This window comes from Haplochromis burtoni, unplaced genomic scaffold (assembly GCF_018398535.1).
Source record: "Haplochromis burtoni strain Fernald_Lab_line unplaced genomic scaffold, NCSU_Asbu1 Contig_187, whole genome shotgun sequence".
Lineage (NCBI taxonomy): Eukaryota > Metazoa > Chordata > Actinopteri > Cichliformes > Cichlidae > Haplochromis > Haplochromis burtoni.
In genome coordinates, this window is record NW_024582548.1 from 1,252,794 (window position 1) to 1,269,389 (window position 16,596).

The window sequence follows — 16,596 nt, forward strand, 5'->3', positions numbered from 1 at the left end:
AAAGATCTATAAGAAGACTGACCTTGTGCCAACAGAACGATTCCTGCTCCAACTATGACAAGAATGATTACAAGTTTGGCTGCAGTAAAGAAGTTCTGCACATAACTTGCCAGTTTGACACTCAAACAGTTGATGGATGTGATGATCACTGCAAAAAAACAGAAAATGTAATCATATATTTTCCCACCTATACATTTATAATTAAACACATTTTTCGAAGAAGACTTGGTATTAGGGGTTAGTTTATCTGATAATTCTAAATTGACCAAAGGTGTGAATGTGAGTGCAAATGCACGTGGAGCAAGCAGCAGCAACTGTAGAGACTTCAGGACCAGACTGAGTATTGACATAGGTGTTGGAGAGGTTGTTGAGGGTCACTTTGTTGCTGCCCAATCATCTACTGGCGGTGACGATATACTGGATGGGAGAGGGTGATGACCCTCGGGTCTTCCAAGCCACGCTGGAGGCATAACAGTGGCCTCCTGCAGAGTGAGCATCGTGGCTACTGCCGCCGCTCTCTGGAAAGGATGAGCCTCAAATGAGCCTGCCACTGGCCTTACGATAGAGCTTCAAGGGCATCTGCTGGGCCATCATGGATAACTTGGGCCTCTCCCCGGAAGACCACCATGAACGGTTTCGGGACAGTCAGATGAAGGTAGTGGAACAACTGTTCATGTGGTCCTGGAAACTGAATGACACAGCAGTGAGGTGGCTGTAGCCCAGGCTGTCAGAGGGAAACCACCATGAACTGGTGGTTCTGCAGCAGTTCATTGAAGGGCTGCCCAGGGAAATGGCACGATGGGTCTGCTCCCATCGGTCAACAAGCTTGGAAGCTGCGGTCACACTTGCGGAGGACCACCTGGCTGCGCAGACCAAGGGAGCAGAGAGCCACAGCCAGCCAGCTACCAGACCACAGCTCATGCAAGCACTCAGACAGAGGCTCCCCGACCCCTCCCCCGTGGAGCGGTCGCTGATGCTTCATGCAACAAACCAATTTTTACCTGGTCTGCTTGCCCAGGCCCTGGAGTGCTGGAAGGAGTGCGCCCGGGATCTGAAACGGGAGTGTCTGTTGAGGTGTTTCGCATACCCGGGGCTCCAAACCCCTCCCCTGGTCAAAGAGGGACATACAGCATTCCAGTAAGGTGTCAAGGTAGGTTTTGGTGGACATGGATAGTACACAGACCCCGGTCCACTAAACCCTGGTGGTGAATCCACTCTGCCTTCAATAATGCCCCATGGCGAATGGGCTACTAGTGAAGGCGGAGTGGATGAGGTGAACTGTGGTCATGGGGATCTTCGCAAGTTTCCCATTGTACCGCTGCATATAAAATTTAAAGGAAAAATGCATACAGTTAAGGCTGCAGATAACTCACGCCTATTGCATCCCCTATTTCTGGGAACAATTTGCCAGGGATGCAATACGAATGGCTATCCGGTGGATGGTCTACTCTGGGTATTACCTCCTGGAATGCTTATCTGTTTCAGGTCATCTCCTGAGTCGGGATCACCAAAGATTACTGACTGATCAGGGCACATCATTCATGTCTCACACACTTAAGGAGTTGTAGGAATTGTTGGGCATTAAATCTGTTCAGACCTGCGTCTACCACCCTCAAACTGACGAGTTGGTGGAGTAACTGAATAAGACTTTAAGTTCATTCACGAGGATGAATGCAATTGTGGTCATTGGTTAGACCCTTTGTTATTTGCAGTGAGGAAGGCTCCCCAGGGCTCCACAGGACTTTCAGCCTTTGAGCTACTCCTCGGCAGAAAGCCACAGGGGATGTTGCACCTGATTAAAGAAAACTGATAGAAAGGTCCAAGCCAAAAATGAGATTCAATGCATCCTGGACCTGAGAGCAAAGCTGCACACTTTGAGGAGGTTATCAGGGGAAAATATACTCCAGATCCGGGAACGTCAACACCGCTGACTCGGGCAATTTTCACCAGGAGACAAAGTGCTTGTATTACTTCCTTCTTTAAGCTTAAAGTTACTCACCAAGTGACAAGGACATGATGATTACGGGACATTAACTGTGAGGTGGTGCGGTCGGGGAAGAGCCACACAAATATGTCATCTCAACATTGTGCAAGCATGAAGAGAGGTGGAAACCGACTTTCTGGTGAGCCTGGTTAAGAAAAGGCTCAGATGTTGTTTGCAGATGTGTTTGCCCCCTGTCCGGCTGTATGAACCTCTCATAGAGCACCATTTTGAAACTCAGCCTGGTGTGACGGTGCGTTCACAGCTATACAGGTTACCTGAACATAAAACACACCCGAACATAAAAATGGGGATAATAGAAGAGTCACACACTACGTGGTGTAGCCCCATAGTTCTTGTGGTGAAAAAAGATGGGTCTGCATTGTACTGCAAAGTGAATGAAGTGTCATGATGTGATGCCTACCCCATGCCCCAGGACAACGAGGCTCTGGACCAGTCAGGCACAGCTGAATTTTTCATGCCACTGGATTTAACCAAGGGCTACTGGCAAATTCCCTTGTCTGCAGAGTCCAAGAAAAGAATGTCCTTCTCCACTCCGTAAGGATTGTACCAATTTGTAACACTTCCGTTTGACTTGTTCAGTGCCACAGCCACCTTCCAGTGCCTCATAGACCAGGTGTAGCGTCCACACGCTTCATATCCTGCTGCCTACGTGGAAGATGTTATCATCCATAGTCATGCTTGTGCATGTGCAATGGGTGGCTGGGATCCTGGAGTCCCTGAGGCAGCTGGGCTCAGATCCAACCTGAAGAAGTGTGCAGTTGAACAGAGGGAGGTCCAGTATTTGGGATACCACTTTGGGGGCGGACAGGTGCACCCAAAGATGGAGAAAACAGCATCCATCACAGCCTGCCCGTGTCCCAAGACCAAGAAGGAGGTGAGGCGGTTCTTGGGGCTGGTCGTGTACTACCACAGGTTCATGCCCGGAAGGGTGAACCAGATCTGGTCCAGTGGATGGAGTGGTGTCAGGCGGCATTTGTGTAGGTGAAGAAGCTCTTCTGTGGGGAGGTCCCCACACCTAACTTTTTTCCTCCCTTTTTGTCCTGCAAACAGACACCTCGAATGGAGGGCTGGCCGTTTTGTCCCTGCAGGTAAGGGGGGTAAAGTGACCGATCTTGTACATCAGCCAGAAGCTGACAGAGTGAGAAGGAGCTGGTGACAGGAGAGTGGAGTCAGCTGGAAAGTGTTTACCCCGAAACACTGTGGAAGCGTAACAAACAAAAGAAACTGTGGGATTATAATATTATTTTATGCCATGTAATACCCCTAATTAAAGATTGTGAATTATTATGTAGTTTTAGTTTGCATTATTCTCCTGAATTAGAAGAAAGTGATAACTATTGCATTTGTTAAACTGATTTGCATTACATTAGACTGCTGATTTATTGTGAATGAATGATATTGTTTTATGATGCATTATACTGCTGAGTTATAAGAAATACTGTTCGCAGAAAGTCATCGCCTTATTTGTCTGATTAGAAGAGAACACAACATACTGGAGTTTTCTGCCCCATCTCAGCAGGAGCAGATAAACAGGGAGCCAAGGTCGTAGCTTAGGCGCTGTGTGAGAGAAAGAATGTGAATGTTTAGGCTTTTATGATTAGGTGGGGGCCACTAGAGGCTATAAGAGTTTGATCAATGCTCCACCATTTTGAGATCTGATGCTGTCTGCGTACAGTGTCCATCTCCCACGCGTGTGATCATTAAAATCATCGTTTTGACTCAACCCGGCCGGACCAGTGTTGTTATTTTGGTTTTTCCTCTTATATCCATCCCCAATATTTGAATCTGTAACAAAACCCATAGCAAGAATACTGTGTGGTCTGAGTTGTGTGTAGGCATCACAGTTGGCTTTAATTATTTTAATTTCAATAAAAGTATTTTTTTTACATCTGCAAATTGGAGAGTGACATCGTTCTGGACACCTTACAAAGTAAGGCACACATTAGCTTGAAATGGCTAATGTGGCCTGAAAACCGATTGTCTTCACAATCACTTTGTGGTTTCCATTGTAAAGTATAGTCATGTATGAACTTCTAAAGTGACTCTGTACTTGTGTATAGTTTATTGCTGTCAAGCATGAACTTACATATAGCCGCTGCTGCTAGACACTTGGTGACAATTAAAGGTGGAGAGCAGCCAGGGTAGAAAGGAGTAGAGGTATATTCTGCAAAGCTCAGTGTGATGATAGCAAAGGATGAAGGCTTTAACACCATAATAGTTGTCCAGGAGTAAAGGTAGGCAACAATAGAGCCAAAAGCCTCCATGAAATAGGGGTACTCGCCGCCTGATTTGGTGATCATGGTTCCAAGTTCAGCATAACACAGTGCTCCTATGCAGCCACACATAAAAACACAAAAACACAGAAAGGAAAGTTGTAAAACAACATATAAGAAGGGACTTTCAAAACTTTGTATGAGTCCATGCATTCAAAGCAGTGGTAAGAAACCTTGCATGTCTGTGACACTCATATATGCTTGGCACACTCAATCGCTGTCATTATATCTCCCTTGCTTCTTATGCTCTCATTTTCAATGCTCTTCACCTCTTATTTTAGTTTTAATAAGATCAAAAGAAATGGTTTCAAATTTTTTTTTTTTTCTAAATTTTTGCATTACATTGCAGGTGCTTGTGCTTCCAGAAATATATGTAATATATGATATATATAGATATATATCTATATCTATCTATATAGATATAGATATATAGATATATAGACACACACACACACACACACTCACTCACTCACTCACTCACTCACACACACACACACACACACACACACACACTTCACCAGTGTGCCACCCAATTTCTGGGCTTTCAAGTTAGGTTGACCAGAAAGTATAGCTTCAGATCCATATAATTAGATTCAGGAAATCCAGATTAGATGGAACCCATTTTATATAAAACTCTGTCAAACTACAATAATCAAAATCTAAATACAACATAACTGAAATACAAACTAAAGCCATACTAAATAGCGTGTGCTAGTATAAATAGTACAAAACAAAAATTTTACTGACTTAGATCAGACATCTTTTGTTATTTTTTCCCCATTTAATTGTTTTCTCACATCAAACAGTTCACAGTGTCTGAGTGATAAAACAACGATGTTCTTTACGCTTTTCGGGAACATCTCCTTTGTATCTGTGAGCTTAATTGATCTGAAGACTAATGTGCACTAAAAATCCTCACAATAACGATTTTGACTTCAACAGCCAGTAAAAACATCTTCCACAATGAAAAATTATATTCCTGGCAGAAAACAAAAGGTGATACTGTGTGAGCTTGTTCCTATTCTGACCATCGTTATTTGTCTACATGACTTGAAAAGAATATTAGATTCCTGATATAGCAACAGAACTGGTTGCTGAATACAATGAAATATGAGTTAAAATGTTGGTCTCACCAAGAGTAGATAACACGCCGCAAGCAGTCCAGATTAGGAGGCAAGGTCCCACAGCTCCCGAGTACAGCAAAACAGACTTTGGGGAAATGAAAATGCCTGAGCCAATCATAGTCCCCACAATGAGACAAATGCCACTCAGCAGACCAACCTAAGCAAGCACATGAAAAATAAAAAATATTAATGTGTTTTTTCAGTTATTTAATGTCAGTAACTGTTTTCAGGAAACTATCATTCCCATGTGTTCTATAACATCATAATTATATTATAAAATAATAATTTTTTTAGCAACACCAGTTTAATGCGTAGCTGTGCTTCAGCTCTTGGAATCTGAAATAATAGTGGAAATAGTTGATGCACCATTTCCGTGTCATATTTTGATTTTAAGTTGGTTGACAGCAGCAGTTAAACTCAAGAACTGGTTGAATCAGACATCATTACATTGCCACGCTGAGTGAGGCAGAGTAAGCTGCTAAAGACTAAATTAAAGATGAAGAAGTCCCTTATCATTAAAGGCAAAATCCTCACATCTCACAACATGTGAAAACAAACAGCAATGCCACTTTTATAGGTAATTTCATTTTTTAGTCACTATAGATAGATCAGGCAAGAGATAAGGGTAATACACTAAACTTGTACTTTGTCTAAATCACTGCAAAAGTGTTCCAGATCTTTCTGTGGATCTCATACAGCCTTACCCAGTCATGAAAAAAAAACAAAAAACAGAGAGGCTTGTCATCTCTATACTTGTTTAGAAATTTCCCAAGTATCCTTGAGAGGAGCAAAGAGCTGGTTTAATGTTCCTCAACCAGAGTGAAACCACATTTTTCATTCTGAATCTGAGGTCCAACAAAGGGGCAGACTCTTCTCTTTTGTACCCTTGCATGCATCTTGTAAGGGAGGATACAGAGTATGGTCCCGTCTTCATAAAAAGGATGACCACCACTTTAGTTTGCACATTCAAAGACACCACCTTGACCACAATGTTTCAGAGGCATGTCAGCACACACCCTGATATCCCTTTGTTGGTGTTGATCTGATATCATCATAATAATTTTGGAGGAGGATCCAAGGATCAACACAACAACCAACAACCTCTGAGTTTTCAGTTAGTATTTTCCAAGAATTTGGCTAATCCTATTACATTTTCACAAGTAAACCAGCATGAGTAATGTAAACTGGCTAAAGGCAAACCTAACTTGATAGTATATTTATTATATTGTATTGATTAATAAAGAAATACAGAAAAGACACATCCTGGGGTTATTGAATCCAGGTCACTGACCAGTGTCCGTGGCACCAAAGAGATAATTAACTAGTTCAGCTTACATTCCACTAACAGTAAGAACACAGGAGGAATGTCACACAATCAATATGAAAAAATAAAATAAAAATTACACACTCTTTCAATTCTAATTGTTTTTTTTATCAAAACATAATAGGAAAAAATGGTTTCACAAAACATTATACTTTTTCATTTATTTAACAAAAATTAAGCCAAAATTCAAAAAGCAGTATATAAAAATAATAATAATAGAAAACTAAGTATACCTCATTCAGTGAGAATTGAGTACCAGCCAAATGCCAATAATCAAATACACTTTTACACAATTAACTGATCATCAGCAAGTATGACCACTTCTAAGAGCAGAAACATTGTCAAGTTGTGGGTCTGAAGCATTCAAGTGTCTGATAACACAATGTTGTAAAGGAAAGACATTAGTAAAAATGTTAAAGAAGCAATTATTACTGCCAATAAATCTGAGGTTTCAAGACACTTCCCAATGTTTTCAAGAGTGAATATTCCAGAAAATTCACCCTAAGGTGAAAAAAGACCCCCCAAAAAACAAGAGCTGCGTCTCAGAATCCACAGGCCTCCGCTAGCATGTTAAATGTTGCGGATCATGACAGTGCGATTTGAAAAAGACTATACAAACATGGTTTGTGTAGAAGGGTTGGAAGGACAAAGTGTCATGGTCCTGGGTCGTGTGACCCCGTGTTGAGTTTTATGTATCTTTTGTATTCATTTATGCTTTAGCTTAGTTCGTCTAGTTAATTTCTAGGGTGCTGTTTAGCCCTTTGTTTCTTAGTTGTTTATGTCATCTCTGTGTTTCATGCAGTCTGTGTTGCGTCGTCTGTGTTCCCACCCTCCATGTCCTCACGGCCAGTCTTTACAGTCATCTTCATGGTTTTCTTGGGCTACGTTCACACTGCAGGTCTTAATGCTCAATTCCGATTTTTTGATCAAATCCGATTTTTTTGTCTGCTCGTTCACACTACAAATAAAATGCGACAGCAAACGCGCTCTAGTGTGAACGCTCAAAGCGGCCCGCATGCGCAAAAGAAGATGTCACACACAACGCGCTCTGTTTAGACCCAGAGCAACAGTATTGTTTGACTGATGGCCCTTAATATAAAGACTTCGGACTTCACGTTTCCCAAATTTTGCTTTAAGTTCTTTTGTTATTTACATAATAATGTAAATAACCTAACAATGATCCTTATTGCTGTTTAAGAGAGGAGCGGTGCTTCAAAGGATAGCTGCAGATTTCTGTCAGAATCTGCAGATTATACAGTACAAATAAAATGTTTACGTTGTCTTCCCAACAGTTTCACTGGCATCTACACTGGATGGCCAGGAAGCGTTCGCGATGTCTTCTCGGGCGCTTCTCCGGCGCTGAATTGGCTTCAGTCTTGTGTCGGTGACGTAAAAGGCGGATTTAATGTGACTTGACCATTCAAACAGCAGTCGCTTTCTAAAACATCGGATATGTATCGGATTCAGTACCACATACGAAAGTGACCCAGATCGGATTTGAAAATATCGGATTTGCGCCGTTCACACTGTCATACCATGATCGGATATGGGTCGCATAGGGTAAAAAAAATCGGATTTGATGCGCTTTCGCCTGCAGTGTGAACGTAGTCTTCATAGCTTATCAGTATCTGCTTCCAGTTTAGTTTAAGTTCAGTTTAGTCACAGTATTTCTGCTTTGTTTGAAACCTGCTCTCTTGTGTTCGCACCTGGGTCCACCACACACCACCGCACGGTCTGTCTCCTCAGATCGTGACACAAACCCTTTTGTATCTAAAAAGAACATGACAACACAGCTAAAGTTTGAAAAGTTGCATGGGTTGCCAGGTGAAATTGTTAGGGAACAATGTCCTTTAGACACACCATATCAACACAAACAACTTTTGACAAATATTTAGCACACTAGTGGAAGGGTAATGGTTTAGGTGACTTAGGCACCTTGTAGTCATTTAGTCAACCACTAACTCCTGTATACAAAAGTATTCTAGAGTCAGATTTATCTGTCCAACAGCTAGCTTGACCAAAAGTGAGTTATGAGCCAGGAGAATGACCCCAAACACATCAGCAAATCTGTAACAAAGTGGCTGAAAAAAGAAACTAATCATGGTGCTGAAGTTCCCTGTCTAAGTCTTGAACCTAATTGAAAAGCTGCATAAACAAATATCTACAAACTTTAGAGCACTGAAGCAATATTGTAAAGAAAATTAGATGGAAAAATCCTCCACAATAATGTGAGAGACCAATAAGATAATAGTTATTTCAAGTTATGGCAAATAAAAGTGGTTCTACAAGATACTGAATCATTGGGTGTACTTAGTTTGTCCACAAACTGCTTCTGCATTTTGGCTCAGTTTTTGGTAAATAAATAATGAAACATTATAATATGCTATGTGTTTTGTTGATTTAATGTTTATTTAAATCATTTTAGTACCTGGTAAGGACTGGATATTTTTTTTACTGTCTTGACAAGGCTCGCAAAATTTTAAAATCTCTGGTAGCCATTCGGGCAGGCATTCTTCAGTTTTTGGAAGCCCAAAATAAATTTAGTAGCCCGAATAAAAAAAAGAGAGCAATTTTTTGATTGATGTTTTGTTTCCGTTACAATATTATACTTTAATGTATAATATTGGAATGGAAACAAAAATTAATCAAAAAAATTGTTAAAATACAAATCACAACAACTGTATAAAAATTACAACCATCAACTCAAATACTTGGTTCAAATTGAACAGAAATTTCTATGAACTTGTAAGAATCAGTCTGTGTCAGATCCTGAATCTTAAATTTCCACTGAAGTCATGGGTAAGAGGCAAGTGGAACCAAGATCTAGGCCATTTGCTTTTTGAAGTTTGCAAAGACTGCTAAATTTTGCCAATAGTAGTTCACTCTTTCCAATATAGCACGCTGTTCTAAACAGCTTTTTCAGGAGTTCTTGTTGTGCTTGGTTTATTTTTTGTATGTTTTTTTGCAATTGCCGTTTGTTCTGGGAAAGATACTGCAGACTGGGCAATAATGCATTTCTTGCATTTCTCATGGGTTCTGATGAGGTCTTTCTTAAAATTACTGGTCCCAGTAACAAAGGCGCTTGTCGACTCAGAAATCAAATGAAACTCACAACATGCCTGGCAGAACATCATGTTATTTAGCTTGTCATATTCCAGCCACAGAAATTCTTGTGTCCATGAAACCAAAAAAGCTGCGCTTTCTTTTTGCCTCATAGTCTGATTTGTCCTAACTTTTCCGTTTTGTGGTAAGCTTTTCTTTAGCTGCCCCTTCTTCACCCTGACCTGTCTTATTTGGCTGAGCAGAACTAAAATACCAGCGTAAATCCTGCTGCTTTTACACACATACTTACATAACGGTCAGCGATTCTTTGCACACTCAACCTCTCACATGTTTAAGCTTGCTGCGAGAGATTTCACTTGTCACTTTTGAATAGTAAGCTAATGAGTGATAAGACGATGTCAGAGGAATTGGTGCGCAATTAATCGTCACTCACCAATCAGTGCTGCTGCTCTCTACACACCGTTAGCACAATTGCAAAATGAAAGTGAAAGCAAAAAACAAGCGCAAATTCAAACGCAATTTCAATATGTCACATATTGACAGTGGCTCATCGATGCCAATGACATAATTACTCAGCTACATTGGCGAAAGAATGCAAAAGCATAGACATATATTTTCCTTCCTATGATAGCCCGACGGGCAGGGCAGAGATAGATTTTGGTAGCCCGACTGGAATTAGGATTGATGGAGGGTTACTTTTACCATGACTGTAAATGCCGATATAATAAAAGAAGACAGAATTAAGAAGCAATAAAAAAGCAATATCACATAAAAACAAGTCTATAAAATGTGTTTAAAGAAGAGACCAAAGTAACTGATTTTCTAAGCCTTATCTCTTCAGGTAGGTCATTCTAAAGCCTAGGGTGTGGTCACTTTTAGGGCCCTCCCAGAAGGGCCCTACCTGAGGATATAAGGATGCAAACATTGGGTAAAATCTTAAAGATCTATTAAAATAAACAGCGATCTGGTGGGGCTTGATATAAAGATACAAAGCCAGTGACTTTTCTTTATGCCAGAAAGAGAATTACAGAAGTCTGCAGGAAAATATGTGTGAATGGACTTTTCCAGGATGAGAGCAACGACTATCATAATAATCCTATTTTAACCTGAGAAAACCTTTCAGTTCCCATAAGTTTATTTTAGGTCTTATGGAGCTTATTAGGGGTCTGGATTGCACTGCTGAGTGGATGATTATGGAGTTAATCTGTAGAGACGCTTGCTGTGGTACTGCCTGGTACTCAGTTCCAAGGCTCAATTATTGTAAAAGGTAAGGATGATCCTTTAGTGTGAAAATTTAGTGAGACTTGTTCTCAGGAACCTGCATGTATATAAAAGTCAAGCACACTGGTTCATACTTACATCTTTTTGAAGGGCAACGGCCTTCACCACCTCCTTGTTGTCTTTGGTAAGGTCAGTGGAGCCATTCTGTGACTCCTTTCTCTTCCTTATTCCACTTTCATCCATAGCAACACACTGGTCTATGAGGTAACATAAGTGTTGACACACATTACAGACCACTTGCATTAACTTTTACAGGAAACACATCTTTGTTGTCCCTATAAAAGGTTATCATGACATGATAACGTTTAGAGGGAAAACTATGCTCTTCCATGGGCAGTAAATGTTCCCTTTCATCAAGATACACAGTGACTCTCAGAAACAAGAGCTCACTAAAAATCCACTCAAAGACAAATCAAAACTAAATTTGTTCACACATTGATTCCCATAATCTTACAGATTTAATTACATTACCAGGAACAGATGTGGCTCAATTGCACAAATTTTGATTTTAGTCAAGTCAAGTCAAGTCAAGTCAACTTTATTGTCAATTCTGCCACATGTACAGGACATACAGAGAATAGAAACTATGTTACTCTCAATCCCTAGATAAAAAAGCAAATGAACATTTAAATATAAGAGTGATTAAAAAATGCAGGTAAAATAATTAAAAAGTAAAAATTTAAATAAATAAATACAATACAATTTTACATATAACAAGAAAGCTATACAATATACAATATAATGGGTAAATGACAGAGTTTAAAGAGTTTCACCACAGTATTAACCTCATGCAGTGATATCTTAGACTAATCATCAATAGAGCAGCTCAATAACAGCCTTAAAGAGATCCCTAAAATATCTTTAGAAGGGTTTTGGGTTGATTTTAAGTTTATTATAAGGTGATTCAGCATGTAAGCATTGTTTGTGTGGAGCTTTTAAACAAATATAATAGCAATTTTTAACAAATGTCCCTTAGAGCTGTATTAACTGTAATCCTTAACATTCATTAACTATTTGAGAGTCAAAGGGTTAATTTTAGTGATTTTTTTGTGATTTGTAAAATTTGGATTTTGTAAAATTTGGATTTGGTGCTCTTTAGTGCAGTAATGATCAGCTCATATGCTTCATATGCTTTTTAACTGGGGAAAACTGTGAATATATTACTATTGTAAACATAGACTCCAACTTAGTCATACTAGGAGAACTGGTACAGACCGGCAGTAAGTCAAACATTATAAAAAGAATGGGGAGAGCTGAAATGTGTCTTACTCTGACACTCAGTGATAATATTTAAATACAAATTGTAGGAAAGAATTGCTTGAATGTAATTACATTTAACAGTAGCTCTGCATCACCACTATCACATACTATGTAATACATGATTATAAAGAAATGCACATTTAAAAAACATGTTTTAACTTACTTAACTTACTTGAAGAAAACAAAAACCTCAATGTTGGTCCATGAACCTTGAATGCAGCTTTTCCAAACCCAAGTGCAGTGTTGTGAACACACAAATTATGTTAAGCTAAGTTCAGTGAAGTAGAGCAGAAATGTCTGATGAAAATTGGGGGGGAAAAAACGAAAATCTCCATGAGACTGAGTAACTCCTCTGGTGGGAGGTTCCCAAATGTGATTGGACAGCTCTACATGAGAAGGGGGATGGGTTAAGGCGAAGTTCTAGCTTCATGAAATCTATTGAGCAGAAGCTTTAAAAAGGTACTGCTTTGAATTACACAGCAGATTTTCTTAACTCATAATATTGTGCAATAGCAAAATTTTATACATATGCAGCTCCCCAACTTTGTAAAACAGTAACTGAGAGTAAGAATATAGTGAGAGTCTGACGGCAATACTATAACCATAAAAAAAGAAAATCACATGATAAGCTTTATTTCATTTAATTTATACCCTTTTGTTTCTTGAGGGAGATCACTTAATCTGTTACTCAGTGAGCACTCCAAGAATCCCAGTAAGAAACTAAAAGTGACACAACCAAAACACCTATTACGTTTTTTTCTGTTTTGTTTTTTGATACTCTGAAAGAATTCCTTCCTTCTGAGTTTACCTAGCCTGACTTCCTTCACAATGCCTCTTTGATAAGGATATGTGACACCCCTGCAGTTGTGTGCTTGAACATTTGTGAGTTTGTGTGCTCATGTTTGACATTCCCTTTCCACTATACATGTTCTTTTACCTCTGAAAGAACATGTATTTTAGGCTGTAAAGTTAGCTCTGACTAGGTCACCTTTAAATATACCTTCAGATATTATTATACAAATCTTTGCTTCATTATGACATCCACAGATTCTATTACAGACATTAATATTCAATGAAATGAGTGAATCAAGCTAAAAATGAGAAAGCTTTGTATATTGTTAGAGTGAATGAATTGTTAAATGTTTGTCATTTTTATGTTTACCATTTGTACATTGTTTTAACTCTGATGAAAGAAATTCCACTGTCCTTCCCCCCAGATTCTCGAGGTTCTAGGTGGGGGGCTGTAGTCTTTTATCACAGACACATCCTTGTGCTTTTGATGTAAGCTTCCTGCGTTTACGACCCTTTGGTCAGCAGGAGGTCTGACACACACACACACACACACACACACACACACACACACACACACATTACTTAGATACAGAAGTTCACACATATACATACAATGCCTTGTCTTGGAACCAAGGGGGCGTGGCTTTGTTCTGACGTGTTTTGTGTGAACTGTCTCTCAATAAAAGGCAGCAGGAGGAGGTCAGATCTAGAGGTCATTTTCGTGGTGGACACAGACGAGGCCTCCCTTGCGCAAATAATTGATCGATCGACTGTCTTGTTTTCTTCATGATGAATAAGTCTCTAGAATTACCGGGGCTTGTGGAAACACAGACCCAACATATATAGGATCATATTATGTCTTATGTGAATAATCTTGTATGATCTGTGATGTAAATGCAAGTGCAAATTCAAACAAATGCCTTAACAAAAGTGAACATTGCAGAATTGTTGTGCCTTGTGATAAGGGCAGACAATGACCTGTTTAATTATGTCATTTCATACGCATCTGTTTTAAGAGATGATGGACTATGGCTCTTAGGGGATTTGCAATAATGATAACTGTGGTTCAGATAAGACATGATAAGATGAAATAATCCTTTATTAGCTCCACAGGATGGGGGGGTTCAGTCTTAAAGCGGCACAGAGATAGACGCATAGAGTCAAATAAAAAAAATACTAGTATCTGTAAAAAAATAAAATGTGGTTGTAGTTGTTGTGGTGGTTGTTGCCATCTCCCTTGGACTTTTACCACATGCTGACTCATTACATAAATGAATGGGGAAATTCACGTGTTTACGTCAGGCATTCAGTTTTACTGGAATTGTGTCATCTCCATGACAAATGTAGATGCGTGATTCATGACTAAACATCACTTTAATCCAATCATCTGCACTCAGTGACTGTTTCTTTAGCCCATTACAAGCTTGTTTTCTCTTGTTTAGGTGTTAGTACTGGTTTTGTTTGGCTTTTTTGTATGTAAATCCATTTAGCCCATATCTTACAGTTCTCTCACAAATTTGACTACAATTTTCCTGTTGTGCTTGTTTTTTTTTTCAAAGCATATTTCCATGTCCTACACATCTTCCCATGTCCACCTGTATAGTTTCGCCTTAATACCTTTTCCACTTTGATTGAATTTTCTTCAAATTGTAGATACAGCTAACTGAGAATTACCAACATCTCCATGTTGAATTTCCTTCTTGAAGGACTTGTATATTTAATTTAAATATTTAAACTGACAGATCTCTTGTTGGAGGAATACTTCCTTACAGCAGCTTGTTAAAATTTGCAAACAATCTTTTTTTAATTTTTATTTTGAGTGGTTTGATTTGTGCAGGCATTGATGCAAATTCAAAGATGACTCCATATTAAATGTTTTTATTTTTGTTTGTTTTTTTCTGTATGTGATCTAGATTAAAATGCTTTATCAAGTATTGTTGGGTCTATGTTTCCACATGCCCCGCTAGTTTAGAGTCAAAAAGCAGCTCTTGGAGCTCACACTCCTCACCTGTCCCATAGCCCAAATCCTTCAAAGAGCAGCTTCCCTCGCAGCTATTTATTGACAAACTGTTACAATACACATCACAGCAAAAGCACCTCCCCTCGTAAGACCCCTCTTGATTACAAAGACAAGGCACTATGTGTGTATGTGTAGGCACGTGTATGCATGTGCAAGAACGTGTGTGTGTCTATGTGTGTCCATGTGTGTGTTTGGGTGAGTGTGTGAGAATGTGTGTGCGTGTGTGTGTGTATGTGACCTCCTGCTCACCAAAAGGGTCGTAAAAGCAGGAAGCTACAACACAAGAAACAGATCTTCCAGATAGAATGTATCTGCAGTAAAACCTCCAAAAGCACAGAGTGGCTGGAGAAGTGGTCAGAAACAAAGGAATGGCTTTGATCCTACAGTTTGAACCAAGACAAATTTAAGAAACACAATGACAACATTCAACAATTAGACTTAACAAGTATTAAATCTACTAACCTCAGCCAAGGAAGAGTTATGGAGGACTTTTGTCTTTCACCAACAGCACTACTGATTGGACTACAGGCAGCCATTTCAGCCTTGTTACGCATAAGCCTCACTTTGTTCACACTGTGGGTGTGTTTATGGGTGTCATCAACATCACACATAAATAATAAATTATACTGATGGAGATCACTTAATCTGTTACTCAGTGATAATGATAAGCTACATTAAGGAATTATAATCCTAAAGTTCCAATTAAACACCTAAAAACCAATCAAATATACCCCCACATGCTCTCATCTCTAGTCATTAGAATCTTGAAGTTTTCATTTGACCTCTGTCAATGGAAAATTGTATTTAGTAGTCAGTATAATCTTTTAGTGATATAAGTTTGCATATGATAGAATACTGCATGTAGTTATTTGTATTAGGAAATATTCAACCATGTATACTTAGAGGCATATAATCAATTGTGTGTGATCTCTAACAGGCTGCAGGCTTGGTGTGCACTCCAGGAATGCACCCCCACGTCCTGGGAGCATGAGAGTTCGTACCTTGTCTTATTGTTTTACGGCAGGATTAACGTAGCTATGTCTGTTTTAGTTTAAGTGCTTCTTTACATATAGATGAACTGCTGGATTTTCCAGACCAGCAGGCTAAGGGAAGTTGTTTATGGGGTCACACTCTGACCCTTTGATCACACACACACACACACACACGCACGCACCACTGAAGTATAAATAAAGACCAGGGCAAAGCTCAGCGCGAGTCTCAGTCTGGAGGCTGCCCTTGCTAGCAAGAAGTTCTGTGTGTTTCTCTTCTCTGAGTCTTTACTGAAGAAGTGTTTTAGAACATTTTCCTTAACAACCTCTGTCCACATGTATTTTATTAGTTGTATCTTGGCCTGTCGATCCATCAGTGAAATGGAATGATTTTATGTCATTTTTGAGATTAAGTTTGAAATAATAATAAGGTGAAAAACCAAACTAACTTCAGATCTGGTTAGA

The 16,596-nt window shown here is 39.4% G+C and overlaps 1 protein-coding gene across 1 annotated transcript in view; it reads right to left on the bottom strand.

Annotated features, from left to right (window-relative positions):
- The window catches only part of slc7a9 (solute carrier family 7 member 9), a 29,898-nt gene extending 16,444 nt beyond the window's left edge, over positions 1-13,454 (bottom strand). The window contains exons 1-5 of the mRNA XM_042225884.1: positions 12,494-13,454; positions 11,149-11,267; positions 5,412-5,559; positions 4,092-4,334; positions 14-148 (exon numbers count right to left, since the gene is read on the bottom strand). Coding sequence (XP_042081818.1) covers positions 14-148; positions 4,092-4,334; positions 5,412-5,559; positions 11,149-11,253 — 631 coding nt within the window. The 5' untranslated portion in view covers positions 11,254-11,267; positions 12,494-13,454. The remainder of the gene's footprint in view (positions 1-13; positions 149-4,091; positions 4,335-5,411; positions 5,560-11,148; positions 11,268-12,493) is intronic.
- Positions 13,455-16,596: the final 3,142 nt, after the last annotated feature.